Raw genomic sequence first — 17,571 nt, forward strand, 5'->3', positions numbered from 1 at the left:
AAGTACTTTGAAAAAATAGTGCTCAAAAAATGCTACTTATGCCTACTGTCTCATGCCTTTAATCCCAGCACTTGAGAAGCAGAGGCAGGCAGATCTCTATGAGTTCAAGGCCAGCCTGGTCTACAAAGTGAGTTCCTGGACAGCCACCAAACCTGGCAAAACAAAATTTTTTAACATATTGCTTAGCCAGGGACAGGGTTCACACATATAATCCCAGCTCTCAAGGAAGACGAGACCTGATAATCATAACTTCAAGGCCAGCCTGAGCTACATAATGAGATCCTGTCTTTAAGAAGGTATCATGTTTGCAAGGGAGGTTTTTTTGGGGTGATGAGAGTGTGTGTACAGTAGTACAGTGTTGTGTTAATGAGCCACTCATGAACTAGGCAATAGAAGTGCAGCTCACTTCCACTTCGGAAGTGAGCTGCATTCACATGCTTCATTTGCCAGTGTTAGCAAGTTGCATAGCTATACATGTATACGAGAAATGCACACAGATCTTTCTTGAAATAACTGCCATGTAAACATTGGAACACCAAAGCCAATTGACTGGCAAACTTGAGATGTGTATACTTTGCTGTATTTAAAGTTTGTCTGGAGAAGAATTGAAACCTGCTAGCTGTTTAAGAGAGAAGTGACTGGTGTTAGCCACTCGGCCGCTTACTTTGGCATGAATGAGAAATGCACTGAATTGCCAGATGGATAGCTGTCTCTACATGTGATAGAGCAGTACAGCAAGCTGGTAACAACTCTGTGGGCTGGGTGCTTGTCGGCCTTTCTGCCTGTTCAGAATTGTTCGTAGTTTGCTATGTGGGGGGAAAGGTTTTGAGAGGGATTCAGCCTACATTGACGCTGAGAACCGCTTAGTTTAAACATTATTCTGTTTATTTTTCTGTTGTCCTTTTGGGTTTATTTTTACTTGGTAATTTTTGTGAGACTTTTCCACTCTTGAAATAAAACTGTTCTAGATCCAAAGCTTTTGTTGACCTTAAAAACATATTCCTCTTTAAATACATAGGCCTAGAAAACATTTTTAAAGTAGTTGACTATTTAAGCTATTTTGACTATTATTTCATAATAGCAACAGAAGACTTTTCAGAAAAACATTTTTAAAAGTGAGATTCTTTCGAAAAATAGAAATGTTCAAAATTCAAGTGTATGATTTTCAACCTGAATTTTTAGAAACACACTTGATTACTGAACGAACTGTGTAAAATATTATCCTAAGCCAGGATATAATTGCTTTTAGTAAATTTATCAGTATAAAAGTTTGGACCAAATGCTAGAAAAGAACTTATATGGTAAATGCAAATGCAATTAAAAAGAGGCTGGAAATTGGAAAGCACAGCATTACTGAACATGTGATCTGGGTGCATTGCTGAGATACTATGTGGTTTGACGTTACAGAGGGACCCCTGGAACAGGAGTCACAGGTGGGTGCTAGGATTCATTCCTCTGCTCCCCATCTGAGAGTGGCCCTGGGATAGGTTATCAAACCCTGATAAGCCTCCTGATTTTCAAATATAAAAGTATTTGCCTGCACAGCAGGGTTATTGTAAAATCGCATAAGATAGCAAGGATAAAAATACAAATTACCATACATGTGTTGGTATGGAGAACTTCCACTGTGATTTTTATCTGGGCGTGCTAGCTCATACCTGTAAGCCCATCTCTTGGGAGACTGAGATAAGAAGATCAGGAATTTGAGGCCAGCCTGAGCTACACAGTAAGACTCTGTCTCCAGACAATAAAATATTTTCTGTGGATAAATCTTCTATTTTAATACTTAACTCTAAATTCTTGAAAATTTGTTTAGAAAAAAAAATACTTTTAGTCAAGGATCCTTGATAAAGCATCCTTTTGAAACACACACTCTACAAAAGCAACTAGATGCCTGCGGTTGGGCCGTTTGATAGCTGTCTCCTAGGGAGAACTTGGGGACACTTACTGGCTGATTGACTGTTTTTAAGGCAGTTAGACATTTACTCCAGGATTTTATAGGAAAAGCATCATTTTCAATCTTTGAAAAGAGTAGCTAGTTCCTATATGACAATATTGATCTATAAAATGAATACTAGTAACAGCTTAATAATCTGTGTGTGTAATTACCACTAGTGCCTATATTTAAAATCTGAAGCAATAACAATAGGGAAGCCCTACCAAAATCTTTGTGTCAATTTAGTTTTTAACTAGGTTTATTGATTTTATTTTATTGAATGTTTTGCCCCCCCCCCGTGTGTGTGTGTGTGTGTGTGTGTGTGTGTGTGTGTGTGTGTGTACCACGTGTGTGTGTACCATATGTGTGTGTACCACGTGTGTGTGTACCACATGTGTTTCTGGTGCCCTTGAAGATCAGAAGAAGCATCATATCCCCTAGAACTGGAGTTACAGATGGTTGTGAGCCACTCTGTGGCTGCTGGGAATCAAACCTGGGTCCTCTGCAAGTGTAACCACTGCTTTAGCCACTAGCCACCTCTCCAGCCCCAGGTTAATTTATTTTTGTTACCTCTTCTCTTTCATTGAAAAACTGTGGGCCTTTGGATGGGCTTGGTACTTGATTAGAGATACTAGTTGTACAGATCTGTCAGACCCAAAATGTATTTTGTGGTTCTGCTGGTCAAACCCAAAGAAAGAAAGAACAAGACTGCAGGCCACAGTGGTTCAAGCAGAAATAGAGGATCTCTTATAAGTTCTAGGCCATCCAGGGCTATATAGTGAGACCCTGTCTCCAAAAAAAAACAAAAACAAAAACAAAGCACAAACAGAAATCAACAAGTAATAAGACTAGAATCGGTTCTTTAAAAAGAAGCTATTGAAATGGTCACGGTTTGGGATGGAGTGTAGCTCAGTAGAAGAGTATCTGCCAGCCATGACTGTAGCCTTGGCTTCAATCCCCAGCTCCGAGAATAATAATAATAATAATAATAATAATAATAATAATAATAATAATTAACAACAGTGGCCAAAGGTGAAGAAAAGATTTTAAAATTAGAGCAAAACCATTTATTCGATTTGAAAACTGAAAGAAAAGTTAAATGAAACAATTCTACATAATTGCAGACACTTAAAATTAGGGGCCTTTTTCAGATCTGTAAGTAGGCGAGCACTTGAGTGCAACTGGGGAAATGCTCCCTTTCGTGAGAGAGCGCACTTTAAATGAATCCTGTTTGTGTACAAGCTTTGACTATGAGTTACTCCAGAAATGACAGATAAAGAGATTGAATAGACCATTGGAGACCATGGGAATGCAAGCTAACAGATTTCTTCCATGTTTTCAGAAAGACATCTATCCAGCAGCCCCATCAGCAGATATATCCCCTGGTTAAGGCAAGGACTCGTCCTCCTTTTCCCTTTCCAACTCTATCCCAGGATCATTCACTTCAAGGTGTAGTTTGCTTCCTGCATACACCAACCCGAGAGCTCCTTGAGGCTCAAGAGCATAGTTCTGTTTTCCTTAAAGCCCTTCCCTAGCACCTGGCACAAAGGAGAAACTTTCACTTCAGTAAGGCACTTGGTTACGGGCTAATGCAATAGGGTCAAGTTCTTTTCTAGCCTCCATTTCTGTGCATGAACCGTAACTGTTCAAGTTTCCTCTGTGCTTCCTAGTGTAGTAAGTCAGGCAAAGCATAGATTTTGAAGCTAGACAAGGCCAGAGCTGAGCACTAGTTCTGTCACTTCCTAGCTGGAACCTTCTGAAAGCAGATCTCCTATCTAGAAAGATGGAATGATGTTTGCCTTTATGTGTTGGCAAATAATAGAAACTAAAGAATTAGGAGCTACTGTTATTATGAATTCTCTTTTTAACTTATTTTTATTATTTTAATTATATGTGTGTAGAGGAGGGTATATCCCGTGAGTACAGGTACCCACAGAGGTCAGAGGCATCAAATCTCCCTAGAGCTGGAGTTAGAGGCAATTGTGAGCTAGGAATTGAGCCTGGGTCCTCTGCAAGAGCAGCAGGTGATCATAACCACCAAGCCATCTCTCCAGCGTTTATTAATCATTCTAAATGACTTAATCCAGTGTACAGCTTGTAGACACTATAAAATAAATAACAGATAATAATAACAATAAATAACATAATAAAATAAATAAAGACCCGCCTTGGAGATTTTATTACTCTTTTTAAAAAAGGAATAAACAAATGTACAGTAAGTAAGTCATGGAATATGCTGACAGGACAAGAATGTCACGGGTACTTGGGGAGTTCACAGATCAACCAATGATATACCCTGTTCAGGTACAGACAGAATTGCTTTCCAATCATTGGCCTGGCCATGTTAGTATTCACTTAGTACATTTTGTTTTAATCTTATTAGTAAGCTGCTATATAGTGTGTGTATATGTGTGTGTCTGTATATATATGTGTGTGTGTGTGTATGTATATATATATATAAACACAATAATTACTAAAATGAGTGAATAGAAATAATAATTTGATAACCCCAGTATCATTTAATTCTGCTAATGATGATATGCTTTAGGGAATTCGAGATTCATAGGGACATGGGGACTAATTTTTCCTACATGTTCTCTTAACTTTCCAGATCCTTCAGTAAGGATGGATAAAGCTGGTTTTGTGCTTGTGCTACTTTACAGAGTTTTGTTGTTGTTATACTGTTCTTTGAGAGTCTTGTTTGTTTGTTGCTCCAGTGAGCAAAGTAAAAATCCTGAGAGCAGGTAAAAGGCAATAGATTGTGTCCATACATCTTCAGGAACAGCAGGGGCAATGAGGACTGATTTCTACCTTGGACCTTTTTCTCCCATTCAACATCTACTTAATGTTTCTGGTGAAAATCTCAATAGCCTGACAGGCAGAAATTATCCAAAAGTGCCATTAGTTATTTCTCAGCAAATAAATGGTCATGTTGGCATATTCATACCATGGACTACAACTCAGCAGCAAAGAGGAACAAACTGGATGACTGCAGAGAAGTATGCTAGGTTTAGAAAAAGAGCCAGTCTCCAATGGGTATATGCTATGTGATTTCATTTAGATAACATCCCTAAAATGGCAAAATTATAGAAGTGGAGAACAGATTGGTAGTTGTCAGGGCTTAGAGAGAGCGGAATGGGAGGCAAATGATGGCTCTAAGACATCATGAAGGCGCCTTGTGGGGATGGATGTTTTGTAGTTTCTTGTACCTATGTCATCATCCCGACTGTGATATCTACTAAGGTTTTGTCATATGATACTATTGGAGGAAACTGGACAAACTTTGATCTTTGTGTCATTTTTTTACAAGTGCATTGCATCTATAACTGTCCCAAAATAAAGATAATGTTTTAAATAGCCACAGTAATTTCCATGTGAATAGCCACATGATTTGTGACTTAAGCACGAAAACTTTAATGTAGCTAGTGCTATGAAAATCAGTAGCGCCGGGTGGTGGTGGTGCACGCCTTTAATCCCAGCACTCGGGAGGCAGAGCCAGGCGGATCTCTGTGAGTTCGAGGCCAGCCTGGGCTACCAAGTGAGTTCCAGGAAAGGCGCAAAGCTACACAGAGAAACCCTGTCTCGAAAAACCAAAAAAAAAAAAAAAAAAAAAGAAAATCAGTAGCTTAGGTAGCAACTTGTTTTTGCTATTGTAGAAACCTTGGGGCGTATGGACAAGAACAGGATGAACTAAGTAGGGAAATGAGAGCTACTGTTACACTTCTTGTGTATTTAGTTCTAATTTTTCTGCTCTGTGTGTGTGTATGTGTCTGTCTGTCTGTCTGTCTGTGGTTTTTTTTAACCATAATTGGGAAATATGTTACATGGTTTTGTGTTCTACATTTCTAAAGTTTATATCATGAGAATTTTCTTATATCTTTACATTTTTTCCAAAATAATTTTTATTCAGCTATATATTTCATTATGTGAACATCCTATAATTTACATAATCATTATCTATTAGATTTATCTTCCATTTATCTGACAAATATCCTTATACAGAATCCTCTTATTTTTCTCTCTAAGGAAGATTTTTGCACATGAAACTGGCAAATTGAAACACATTAGCACTTAAGGTTTCTTGACGTGTGTTGCCAGATTACCTTCTAGGAAGTAACCCTGATTTACATTCTCACCAATAAGCGCATTGTAACGGATGGGATCGGAGACAAGAAGAACTAGAAATGGTTCCTAAAGTATATTCCACTTTTGTCTGAAACAGGCTTTTTCAGACTCAGCACTGACATTTGGGGTCAGTAACTCTTCATTGTGGGGTGCTGTCCTAGACTTTGGAGGATATTTAGTACCATCCCTAGCCTCTACTACCACAGGCCAATAGTCATCCTCCCTTCTGCTATTGTGACAACCCAAAATAACCCTAGACACTAAGAAATGCACCCTTGGAGAGCAAAATCCAAATCCCGCACCCAGCTGAGGACCACTGATCTGAAGACTGAACTATGAATGGAGCACTTATTCTTAGACTTTCTTGGTCTATACAAATGTGCTGATGCCTCTTGGGGTTCTTTTTATAGACTGTATGTTTGCATATTGCTGTAGAGTAAAACAAGTTGATTGGTTCTTTAAGGCTGTGTAGATGATTTTAATATTGCTCATATGTATCTTTCACTAATGATACCTGCCTAGTGTGCTGAGCATGAGGAAATGTAGGGAAACTGATAACACTTCCATTCTCTTTGCCCTACAAAACAGCTTTCCTAAAAATTGCATGTGGTATTTGGATATGTCCATTATGTATATGCCTGTTTGTCTACTAACCCTTTGTCTTGGGCTCTGTATAAGGTCCTGAGACAATGAGAATGACTTTGGTTTTCTTGACTTCATATGTAAATTTTTAAAAGGAATAAATTGACTGAGGTCTTTGCTAACTAAAACTAGAAAAAAATCCAAGCTTATTTTAAGGAGCGAGAGCTCTCATTAGATAGTCTGTGCCTCTTATCCATAGTCGACTGTTCTGGCTCTTGATAGAATGCCTCCTGTGAAAGGCCCACCTGTGTTGTTTCTGTAATGTTGCAAATGCCTTGCGGTCCTCATACCCTTACTGTCCAGCTGATATCTAACTTGCTACACCCAGATCTTCTGTCGTAGTAGCCCAGTTATGTTGACAGAGTGCTTTAATTTAAATATGCAAGCTTAAGTTCACTTTCAAAAACAAAAGACACAAATCCGTTGTTGAGAACGTAAACACTCAAGATATTCTGCCCTTAAATGATATGAAGCACATTTAAGCCTCTCCTTCATAAGAACACAAGCCTTCTGAGTTCTGAAGCTCGTTGTTATTAAATGCAAGCTTAAGGTTGCAAGCTAGTGTAACATTGATGGTGTACTAGCAGTTTCTTTTCCATTTCACCCCGCCCTCCACAGGAGCCGTCTCTCAGGTGCTGGACAGCCTGGAAGAGATCCACGCACTTACAGACTGCAGTGAAAAGGACCTAGATTTTCTACACAGTGTTTTCCAGGATCAGCATCTTCACACACTGCTAGATGTAAGTCTCGTCTTTTTAGTTTTCTTGTTTGGAGAACATTTAGTAGTTAGCAAACCTTTTTACTTTATAAGGATTCGCAGATCTCTATCTTAGCACTCCGTTTTCAATTTCTTTGGATCGTGAAAAATGGGGCAAACTATATAGTGTAGATTACAAGCTAAAATAAAGTATATATGAAGTACAATGCTAGGTAGCCACAATGGGGAAATTGTATGTACTTATGTTTATAAATAATGTGTGCATGCAAGTGATGAGTTTGTTAAAGTGTAGCACAACCCTAATTTACCAAGGTATTTTTTTATTTCTATTATAATAAACTATTAATCCTAACAGCGATTTCTTTCTGTTGCCTCAAAACATTATTCCTCAAGCATGCATATAGAAGTGATAAAAAAAAAATGAGATTCTGTGCAGTGGACTAGATATATTCACACACAAGAATATTTAATATCACTGGGACACTGGGATTCATAAATTTGGTGTCTTCTTCTTCAAACATAAGAGGATGGATGGTCCATCATGAAATTTGGCAGGCTTCCTTGACAGCAGATTAGGGCACAGAATAAAAAAGCTAAACCAGGTGTGGTGGCACACGCCTTTAATCCCAGTGCTTGGGAAGCTAAGGCAGGCAGAGCTCTATCATTTTGAGGCCAGCCTGGTCTGCATAGAGAGTTCCAGGCCAGCCAAGACTGCATAGTGAGACCCTGTCCCAAAAAAGAAAAAGAAAAGAATAGAAACAGAAACTGACCATCCATGCCTACCTTCAGTGTAGTATCAGAAAGCTTGATTGATTTCTACAGTGAAAGTCTTCTTGGATGGTTCTGATGGTAATAATACATGTCAGTCATTTTTGTAGGAAGCTCTTTGTCTTAAGAAGAGAACACAACTTGCTTTGGAAGACCTAGAACTGTTTGGTGGATAGAACCATTTGATTCATCCACCACAGAATACAGATTACACTAAAGCAAAACTTTACAGGATTTTCTATAGAACTTTCATCTGCTAGGTAATACTATGGCAGGAAGGGAGAAAAGACTTTGATTGATTGGTTATTTGATGACTAAGTGTGGGATTCAGAATGGGCATTATTATATTAACAGTGCTAAGATGTCCTGAAGAAACCTTTTGAGATTTATTTAAAGGTCTTGGAGCGATCCAGAATACAGGGAACATACCTAAACATAATAAAGGCAATTTACAGCATTTCTCAAACTAATTCAGGCACAAATCTTTTACTTTGAAATCCTGTAGAGCCATATTTTGATGAGGACCACTATGGGAAAAGCTAAGCTAAGAATGTTGCATGATGTTTCAACTTTACACCGTATAATTATAGTTATTGAACAGTGGCTTCACTCCATAAATTTAGTCAACTTAAATTAATTATCAGAGTTCCTTAGTTAGTTTGGCTTTGTGTGGGGAGGAGGGTAACATTTATGAGGCTATGTGGATACATGTGCACATGTATATGCATACATGTAGAGGCCAGAGATTGACATGGAGTGTCTTCTTTGCTCATTCTCTACCTTATTTTTTGAAACAAGGTCTCTCACTAAACCTGCAGCTTTTTTATTTGTCTAGGTGGACTGGCCAGTGAGCTGCAGGGATCCTCCAGCATTGAGGTTATGGATACAATGCTGAGCCCAGCTTTTTATAAGGATTCTGGGGATCTGAACTCAAGCCCTAATGCTTACACAGTGCACACTTTACTCACTGAGCCATCTACCCCTCCCCCAGTTTTGCTTTTTATATAGTGCGTATATGAGTCAGAGCTCATTAACAGTTCCAAATTATGTGTATAGGGGCTGGAGAGAGAGCACTTGCTGTTCTTCCAGAAGACCCAAGTTCAGTTCCCACCACCCACATCAGACAACTTACAACTGCCTGTAACTGTAGCTCTAAGAGATTCAATACCCTTTTCTGGCTTCTATAGGCAACTGTATTCACAGGCACATACTCATACATAGACATATGTATATAAACATAATTAAAAATAAAATCTTTAAAATGAGTCTGGAGCTGGTAAGATGGCTCAACAGGTAAAGGTGCTTGCTGCCAAGCTTGATGACCTGAGTTTGATCACTGGGACCACATAGTGGAAGGAGATAGTCAACTCTTGTAAGTTGTCCTTTGACCTCTGACTTTAGAATGTAAGGGCCTAGAAAATACAATTTAGACACAGGCATAGATTGGGGATATAACTCAGTGGTAGAACACTTGCTTGGCATGTGCAAGATCTTTGGTTTGATCCTCAGCATTCAGGAGACTAAGGCAGGAGGATCACAAGGTAGAAGCCAACCTGGTCTACATAGTAAGATTGTCTGAGAAAGAAAAGGGCCAGTGAGATGACTAAGCAGGTAAAGGCACTTGCTGCCAGGGCTTATGTCCAAAGCCCACATAGTGGAAGGAGAAAACCAACTCCACAAAATTGCCTCTGACCTCCACACATGTGCCACAGCATGGATCCCCCACAAACACATACACATCACAATCACACACACACACACACACACACACACACACACACACACACACACACTAATAATAATAATAATAGTAAACAAATTAAAATTTTAAAACGAGAAAGTAGGTATGAACAGCTCTTGGGAAGAGACTTTTAAAACTTTGCCCATCCATATTTCCTCCTTCTACTACTCCAAACCCCGTGGTTGGTATGAATTCTTTTGTTTTACGGGGTCCTCAGTAGTGATAACCACTGGCATAGTTTTGAAGACCATGAATTCTTTCAGGTTGCTGAGTCCCAGGGAACCATTTTATGTTATTCTTGTTAATCCAGTAACACTCTAAATAGCTAAGTTTGAGACCAGAAGTTTTAAGCTAGCCAAACAAACAGAGTAAGTTCCTAAGATGACTGAAGAACTTCTGAGGGCTTTGTTTGTCCTGGCCGGGGCTTTAAATTTAAACAAGTTTAGCATTCAGGAGGACATCATTGGAATTTGGAGGGAACAAAATTACCATAGTGATGACGTGCCTGTCATTTGCAACAGCACGAGTGAACCTGGAGAGCATTGTGACTAGTGGAATGAGCCAGACACAGAAAGACAGCAGCAGCGTGATGTCCCTCAAATGTGGGGTCTACCACTGATCTCACAGAAACTGAGCAGCTGGGGGAGCTGGGGTGGGAGCATGGGGAGAGGATGGCCAGTAGAATGTCATCTGGTGATCTCTTTCACAGTAAGGTGATCTTTGTTAACAATATCGTATTGAATATTTCCAAATAGCTACAAAAGAGGATTTTAAGTATTCTTACCACAAAGAAAGGATAAATGTATAAGGTGACAGATATACTAAATACCTTGATTGCTGCCCAGCATCCACTTCTTAATACATCACACTGTTCTCTACTAATAATGTACAGTTATTATGTATGGATTTATAAAAGGAGAAAACCATTGGTTCCACAGAGGAAGATACGTTCTGATTTGAGTTCTAGTTTAATCTGTGGTTAGGAATGAGTCAAAAATCTTCAGATATTGACTGCCTAACTATTCCGAGCACATGAACTCTGTTCCTCATTTTGTAGGCAGAAATAGAGAGAGGTATGAGGGAGACCTGCTTGGGTCAACTTCTTTCAGCCTCTGTTTAAAACTCTAAGGCACCAGTGTTAAGATGGTCTCCATATGAACTATATAGGTAATTTTAGTAAGATATAATTTGGCATGGGTACTAGTTGCCTGAGGCTGCCAAATCAAAGCATCACAAATCAAGTGGTTTAAAGCAGCCACTTCCAACCGTTGCTGGTTGCCCCCATCCCTTGGCTTGTAGACACTTCCCTCCAGGCTCTACAGGTTCCTCATATTTCCTTGTCTTCTGTGCTTCTATCTGTCTTCACATGGCCTCCTTAAAAGGACACCAACCATTGAGTTTAAAGATGACCCTGATCCAGTATACCTCATCCTAATTACATTTGAAAAACCTCCATTTCCAAATAAGTTATATTCTGGGGTTCTAGGTAGAGCTGAACTTTGGGAGAGACAATTCACCTCAGTACAGCATGAAAAACTGATTTTACCCTGAATTACCACTCAAATCAGGTGTGAGTGCTAAGTGCACAAATCCAGCATAAAATAATTCAATGTCATCCCATCAGTCACTTTACTTTCTTGGAAATAAGTATTAAAGTACAGGTTACTCATTTTATTTTCTTGGAAATAAACATTGAAGTATAGTCTTTGTCTTCTTGTGGTCTTTTGAACCAGTACTAGCTTAGAATTTGTGTGGTATTTTGGATGGTCAATTAATCGGTACATTTTTGATGGTTTTATTTTTCAGATTAAAGGGCATTTTGCAAATGTTATTTTATAACAATTCTCAATCTTTTCATTCTTAGAGAAATTTTCCTATTACAGAATAAATGCTTACTTTGTAAGTAAAGTATTCTTAAATGACACATTCATCATCTTTGCCCCACTTTAACAACTAAGCTTCAAAACTTCACTCACTGTATGTCATACCTCTGACTGCTAGGATGTAGTGACGTCTCGGTAGTGAATATGATGCCCCACCTAACTAATATGATTAGCTTGTTCTCTAAAACTGTAACCAGTAAATGAATGCTAAAACCACAAAGCCAGCTCTAGGCGTAGCTTAATTTAAATGTTCATTTGTAAGTAGACTATCTAATAGATTAAATAGTGTTTTATTTTCAAGTAATATGTTAAAATATTGCAATAGAAATAAACAAGTGCTGGAATCCCTCATACTATATATGGCTGACATCTTTATTGTATTGCTTTACTGCTTAGAGAGAGTTAGAGTTTTTCCATCTTGCATAGAAACTACAACTCCAGATTTACTGTTTTGTGACTTTGAGATGACATTAATTTAGTAGACATGTTTGGAATAGAATATTTTTAGAACTCAAAAATTTCCTAAAGGAAAAAAAGAAGTAGAACTTTTTAGCCACTTAGAGTCTGAGAAATAAGTTATGACAGTTTGAATATGTAACGACATTGCCAGTCAGGAAATGCCAAAACTGTTTCTCATGAATTCTGGACTTAACTGTCTGGAATGAGAAGCCCTGAGGACCTTTGGAGGCCAAGTTACTGGTAGCGCCCCCATCCAGTCTCAAAGAGTCATCGGCTTTGGCAGGTACAAGCTAGCTGGGATGGTGGGCCTAAGCCCAGTGGTGGTGGTCTTTGTGCTCTTGTCCACTTCCTAGGGCTGAAGGTCAAAGTGTTTTTGCTTTGAGGAGTCGTTTACTCTACCATTTCTAACTGATTAGAAAACACCTTCCTTGTGTTTCCATCTCCGCAGTGAGAAAGTACTACTGAAAACAAGATACCTGAGAGCTGGCTTAGCTGGGTCCTTTAATGTAGATATTTCAGCACACCAGTAAGCTTGATGTGGTCACTTGTTTTGTTTTGTCTTATTTCTTAGAGACAGGATCTCTGTGCATAACTCTGGCTGTCCTGGAACTCACTCTGTAGACCAGGTTGGCCTCCAACTCAGAGGTCCACCTGCCTCTGCCTGAGTACTGGGATTAAAAGTATGCCCCACCACTGCCCAGCTGATGGATCACTCTTTAAGCAGCAACAGAAAACAAATACAGTTAGGCATAAAGCAAGGGTTGTCCACTTCTTTTTACTTACTTTTAAAAAGTTATTACCATATATGGATTGTACAAAATAATTGGTTTCATTGTGACATTTTCATGCATTGTTATGTTTAATTCTCCATTATCCTGTATTGCCCACCCAACCTTCTTCCATTGTTCTTTTCTTCCCATATAGCCATTTGTGTCTTTTTTAAAATCTAGATTCTCCATGTGAGAGAAAATACGGTTTTCTTCCTAAGCTTATTTCACTTAACTTGGATAATCTCCAGTTCAAGCCACTTTGCTATGAATGACATGATTTTATATTCTTGTAGCAGAGTTTTACAGAATATTTTTATACTACATTTTATTTATCCATTCAAAGGATCATCCACTCTTAACCACTTCAACATCACCCTGGAGGTTCTAAGCAATTTAATAAGAAAAGAACAAAATTCAAAGCATGAAGGTTTGAAAGGAAAATGTAAAATTATCCTCTCACAGAAATGTGAAAATCTTTTTCTTTTTGGTTTTTGGTTCTCAAGTCTTTTTTCAAGACGGGGTTTTTCTCTGTAACAGCCCTGGCTGTCCTGGAACTTACTTTCTAGGTTGGCCTTGAACTCATAGAGATCCTCCTGCCTCTGCCTCCTGAGTGCTGGTATCAAAGGCATGCACCACTATGCCTGGTTTACATATGGAAAATCTTAAAGAATCTATATAATAGTCTATTAGAATTAATAGTAAGTTTACCATGGTCATAAGATGTGTTTCTGTATATAAGCAAAAGTAATGTGAAAATATTATCACAAAAAAGAAAAATACCTAGTAATAAATTGAACATAAGGATTATGTGCTTAAAACTGAAATGTTGTAAAAAGAAAGTAAATAAGAACCAGATAAATAAATGGAGATGTGCATTTTTTCCATATTGATCTGTACCGTTCTTATCAGCATTCCAGCAGTATTTCTTTGTAGAAATTACTACAATGGGACCCAGGGAAGTGGTAGCTCAGGGTTAGAGTGCTTTGCCTACCCTGCACAAGGCTCCAAGGTCCATCCCCAGCATTGGGGGAGGGAGCAGTAGAGAACTAGAAATTGACATGGTGATCCTGAAATTTATATGGACATGTCAAAAAGATGATAGAATAATAACGTAAGAGAATTGATTTCAATATTTACTATAAAGCTATAGAAAACAAAATAGATATATAGACTGATGAAACAAAAAGAGATTTAGACATAAATTCTCAGATTTCTAACTAATTAATTTTCATGAAAAATGTCAAGGCAATTAAATGACAAAAGAATAGTCTTTAAATGGAGGTACCACTGTTGGAGTCCATAAGCAAAGACGTGAAAGTGGACTCTTACAACCATACTCAAGAATTCTCTCAAAATGGATCCTAGATTCATTGTAAAAGTTTAAAACTATAAATTTTGTTTTGTTTTGTAGTGTTGGGGAGTAAACCTGGGATTTACTGTGTGCATGCTAGGCAAGTACTTTGCCACTAAGGTACATCACTGGTGGCATGGCCCCTAAAACCTTTAAAACAAAATGTAGGGGCAAATCTTTATTGCTTTGGAATAGACAAAGATTTCTTCAAACAAAAGGGAATTGGGGGAAATGTTCTAAAACTGAATTGAGATAATAATTATGTAACTGTCAGTTAAGGTTCTCTGAAGTAACAGAACCAATAGAATGAATATGTACTACAAAGGGGCTTACACAATGTAGGGTAGATATTCAACAGTGACTATTTACACACTGGAAAGGCTGAGTACCCAGTAACTGTTCAGTCCACAAGGCTGGATACCTCAGCAATTCAAATCTGGTACTCAAGGACTGGAGAATTCCTAGACAGCTGCTGCTCTTCTGTCCATGTTGGAAGAAAAAGATGGACTCCACTGTCAGCAAAAATGGCCATAGCCCCATCAGCAACAAGATAAGATATATTTACCAACAAGGAACAAAGGCAGGCAGGCATAAAGCAGCACTGTTTTTCTCTTAGACTCCTTTTTCCCTAGACTGTGAGGTGCTGCCCCCTCTGAGAGGTCTTTCCTCTTGTTTTTGTTTTGTTTTTGTTTTTTTGAAATAGTGTCTTTCTACATAGTCCTGGCTGTCCTGGAACTCACTCTGTAGACCAGGCTGACCTCAAATTCACAGAGTTCCACCTGCCTCTGACTCAGACTAAAGGCATGTGCCACCACTGCCTGGCTAGGGTTTTCCCTCTTTGTTAACCTTCTAGAATGTACCTTCACAGACATGCCCAGATTCAAGAAGTTGACAGTCAAGATGAAACATCACAGCTATATGTTTACCAGAAGCCATCAATCTATCCACTTACTGTGGGCAAACCGTGGACTTCAAAAAAGCCCTTAGAAGTGAGCGAAAGCAATTAGGTTTTTTCAAATCTATCTTAGCACTTTTGTATCTTTTCAAGATAAAGTTATTTTAGGAACTAGAGATGTAGCTTGGATAGCACAATTGTAACCTAGCATGCAGAAAGTCCTAGATTCAATCCCCAGCTCTCCAAAAATTAAATATAGTTGCACATGCCTATAGTCCAAGCACTCAGGAGATGGAGGCAGAAGAATCAGAAGTTCAAGGCCATCCTCTGCTATAGAATGCATAGACAACAGCCTGAATGCATAGACACTAGCTTGGGATACGTGAGACCATATCTCAAAAACAAATGAAGAAAAAGGAGCAGCAGCTTCTTTGGAAACACTATGAGTTATAAACATTATATATCACTGAGGAGGGCATATCAGGACAGTATTATTTTGATCATTCCATCTACATTCAAGTATGTATTTGCCACTTCCCAAACTTCACAGATTTTGGCAGATATTATATAATATAACATCACCATTTGGAACTTTTTATGGTTATGATACAAACCTAACATGAAATTGACCATTTCTACATGTTTTGTTTTGTTTTATTTTGGCTTTGACTGGCATACACCAATCAAACCATTTATTATGTTCATAAAGGAAATCATCTTAAGATTCAGAAAAAGTTAAATCCAGGCTAATTTGACAGAAATTTGTGTCATAATTCTATATATTAAAAAAGTTTCCTATGATAAATCACTTTTAACTTTTTGAGATTTATTTTTAATTATATGTATGTGTGTGCATATGCATGTGAGTGCAGGTGCCCACAGGGGCCAGAAGAGAATGTAGGATCCCCTGAAGTTGGAGTTATAGCAGTTGTGAACTGAACTCAGATCCACTGGAAGAGCAGCACCTGCTCTTAGCCACTGAGCCTTCTCTCCAGCCCCACTTTGGGCATTTTCAAGTGTACAGATCTGTGGGGTTAAGTGCATTCATATTATTGTGCAACCATTGCCACCATCTGTCTCCAGAATTCTTTCATCTGCTTCGGCTGAACTAAAACTAAAACAAGGTCTCTATCCCCTCTCCCTTTTAGCTCATGACAGCCATAATTCTGCTCACTGTCTCTATAGTGTTACTGTTCCAAGAACCTCAGTGGGCCACACAGTATTTACCTCTTTTTAATTTTTTTAAAGTGTGTGTGTGTGTGTGTGTGTGTGTGTTGCTTAGGCGCACATGTACCATAGTGCATCTGGAGATCAGAGTTCATCTTTTGGGAACTGACTTTCTCCTTCCACCATGTGGGTCCTAAGGATTGATTTCAGGTCAACAGGTTTTGGGTCAAGAAACTTTACCCACTGAGACATCTCACTAGTCCAGTATTTGTCTTTTTATGACGAGCCTATTTTATTTAGCATCATAATCCTTAAGGTTCATCCATGTTGTAGCATGTATCAGAATTTCCCCCTTTTTTAAGGTTGAATAGTAGTCTATTGTATGTGTGTATGTTGCGTTTTGTTTGCCCACTCATCCACTGTCCATGTTATATGGAAAATATGTAATAGGACAAACCAACTTCTCAAAGTGCTGATCACAGAGATTTCCGCTTTGGTTCCTTGTTTACAAAATTGCTCTTCTGGATCCCAAGTTGGTTCCTATAGTCACTATTATTTTTAAAGGAATGCACGGTCTTCTCTGAATGTGCTGTGGATTACAGGGCTTCATCTGGTTCCTGTTTGAATGGATTACATAAACCAGGGTTGAAAATTGACTTTACAGTACTGAAGTAGATACTATAATACTAAATCAATGTGTCCCAGGATCAGTATCACCCACTCTGAGTGCCGTTCTCTCTTTATATTCTACTTTATCAGAAAGCAAAGAACCTTTCTAAGAGCCTTTGAAGTGCAATAAGTACTGGCCCCTCTTTCTGCTCATTCTCAAGGAAAAGAGGGCTCTTTCCAGAAAGGAACGTGATGTGCTCCATTGAAGAGGGAATGGTTGCTTTTTCTTTTTTATGAGTTAGCAGGTGAAACACTTCAAGAGTATGTTCATTTCAATAACCTGCTGATAGTAGAGTTCTAGGCAAGTCCCTTCATTATTATGACTTTTAGTTTGTGTAAACAGCTTCTCGGCCTTTTGGCTAAGATCAAGTATAGTTTGTGTAAACATCGCAGAATTGAACTGTGTGCATGAGACTCTATTATACTTTAGATTCATTGGAAAGCCAA

The 17,571-nt window shown here is 38.5% G+C and overlaps 1 protein-coding gene across 3 annotated transcripts in view; it reads left to right on the forward strand.

Moving 5' to 3' along the window:
* The window catches only part of Cask (calcium/calmodulin dependent serine protein kinase), a 338,698-nt gene that overhangs the window by 255,483 nt on the left and 65,644 nt on the right, over positions 1–17,571 (forward strand). For all 3 annotated transcript variants that reach the window (XM_059249986.1, XM_059249987.1, XM_059249988.1), the window contains exon 11: positions 7,322–7,443. In XM_059249986.1, the coding sequence (XP_059105969.1) occupies positions 7,322–7,443 (122 nt within the window). The remainder of the gene's footprint in view (positions 1–7,321; positions 7,444–17,571) is intronic.

This window comes from Peromyscus eremicus, chromosome X (assembly GCF_949786415.1).
Source record: "Peromyscus eremicus chromosome X, PerEre_H2_v1, whole genome shotgun sequence".
NCBI lineage: Eukaryota > Metazoa > Chordata > Mammalia > Rodentia > Cricetidae > Peromyscus > Peromyscus eremicus.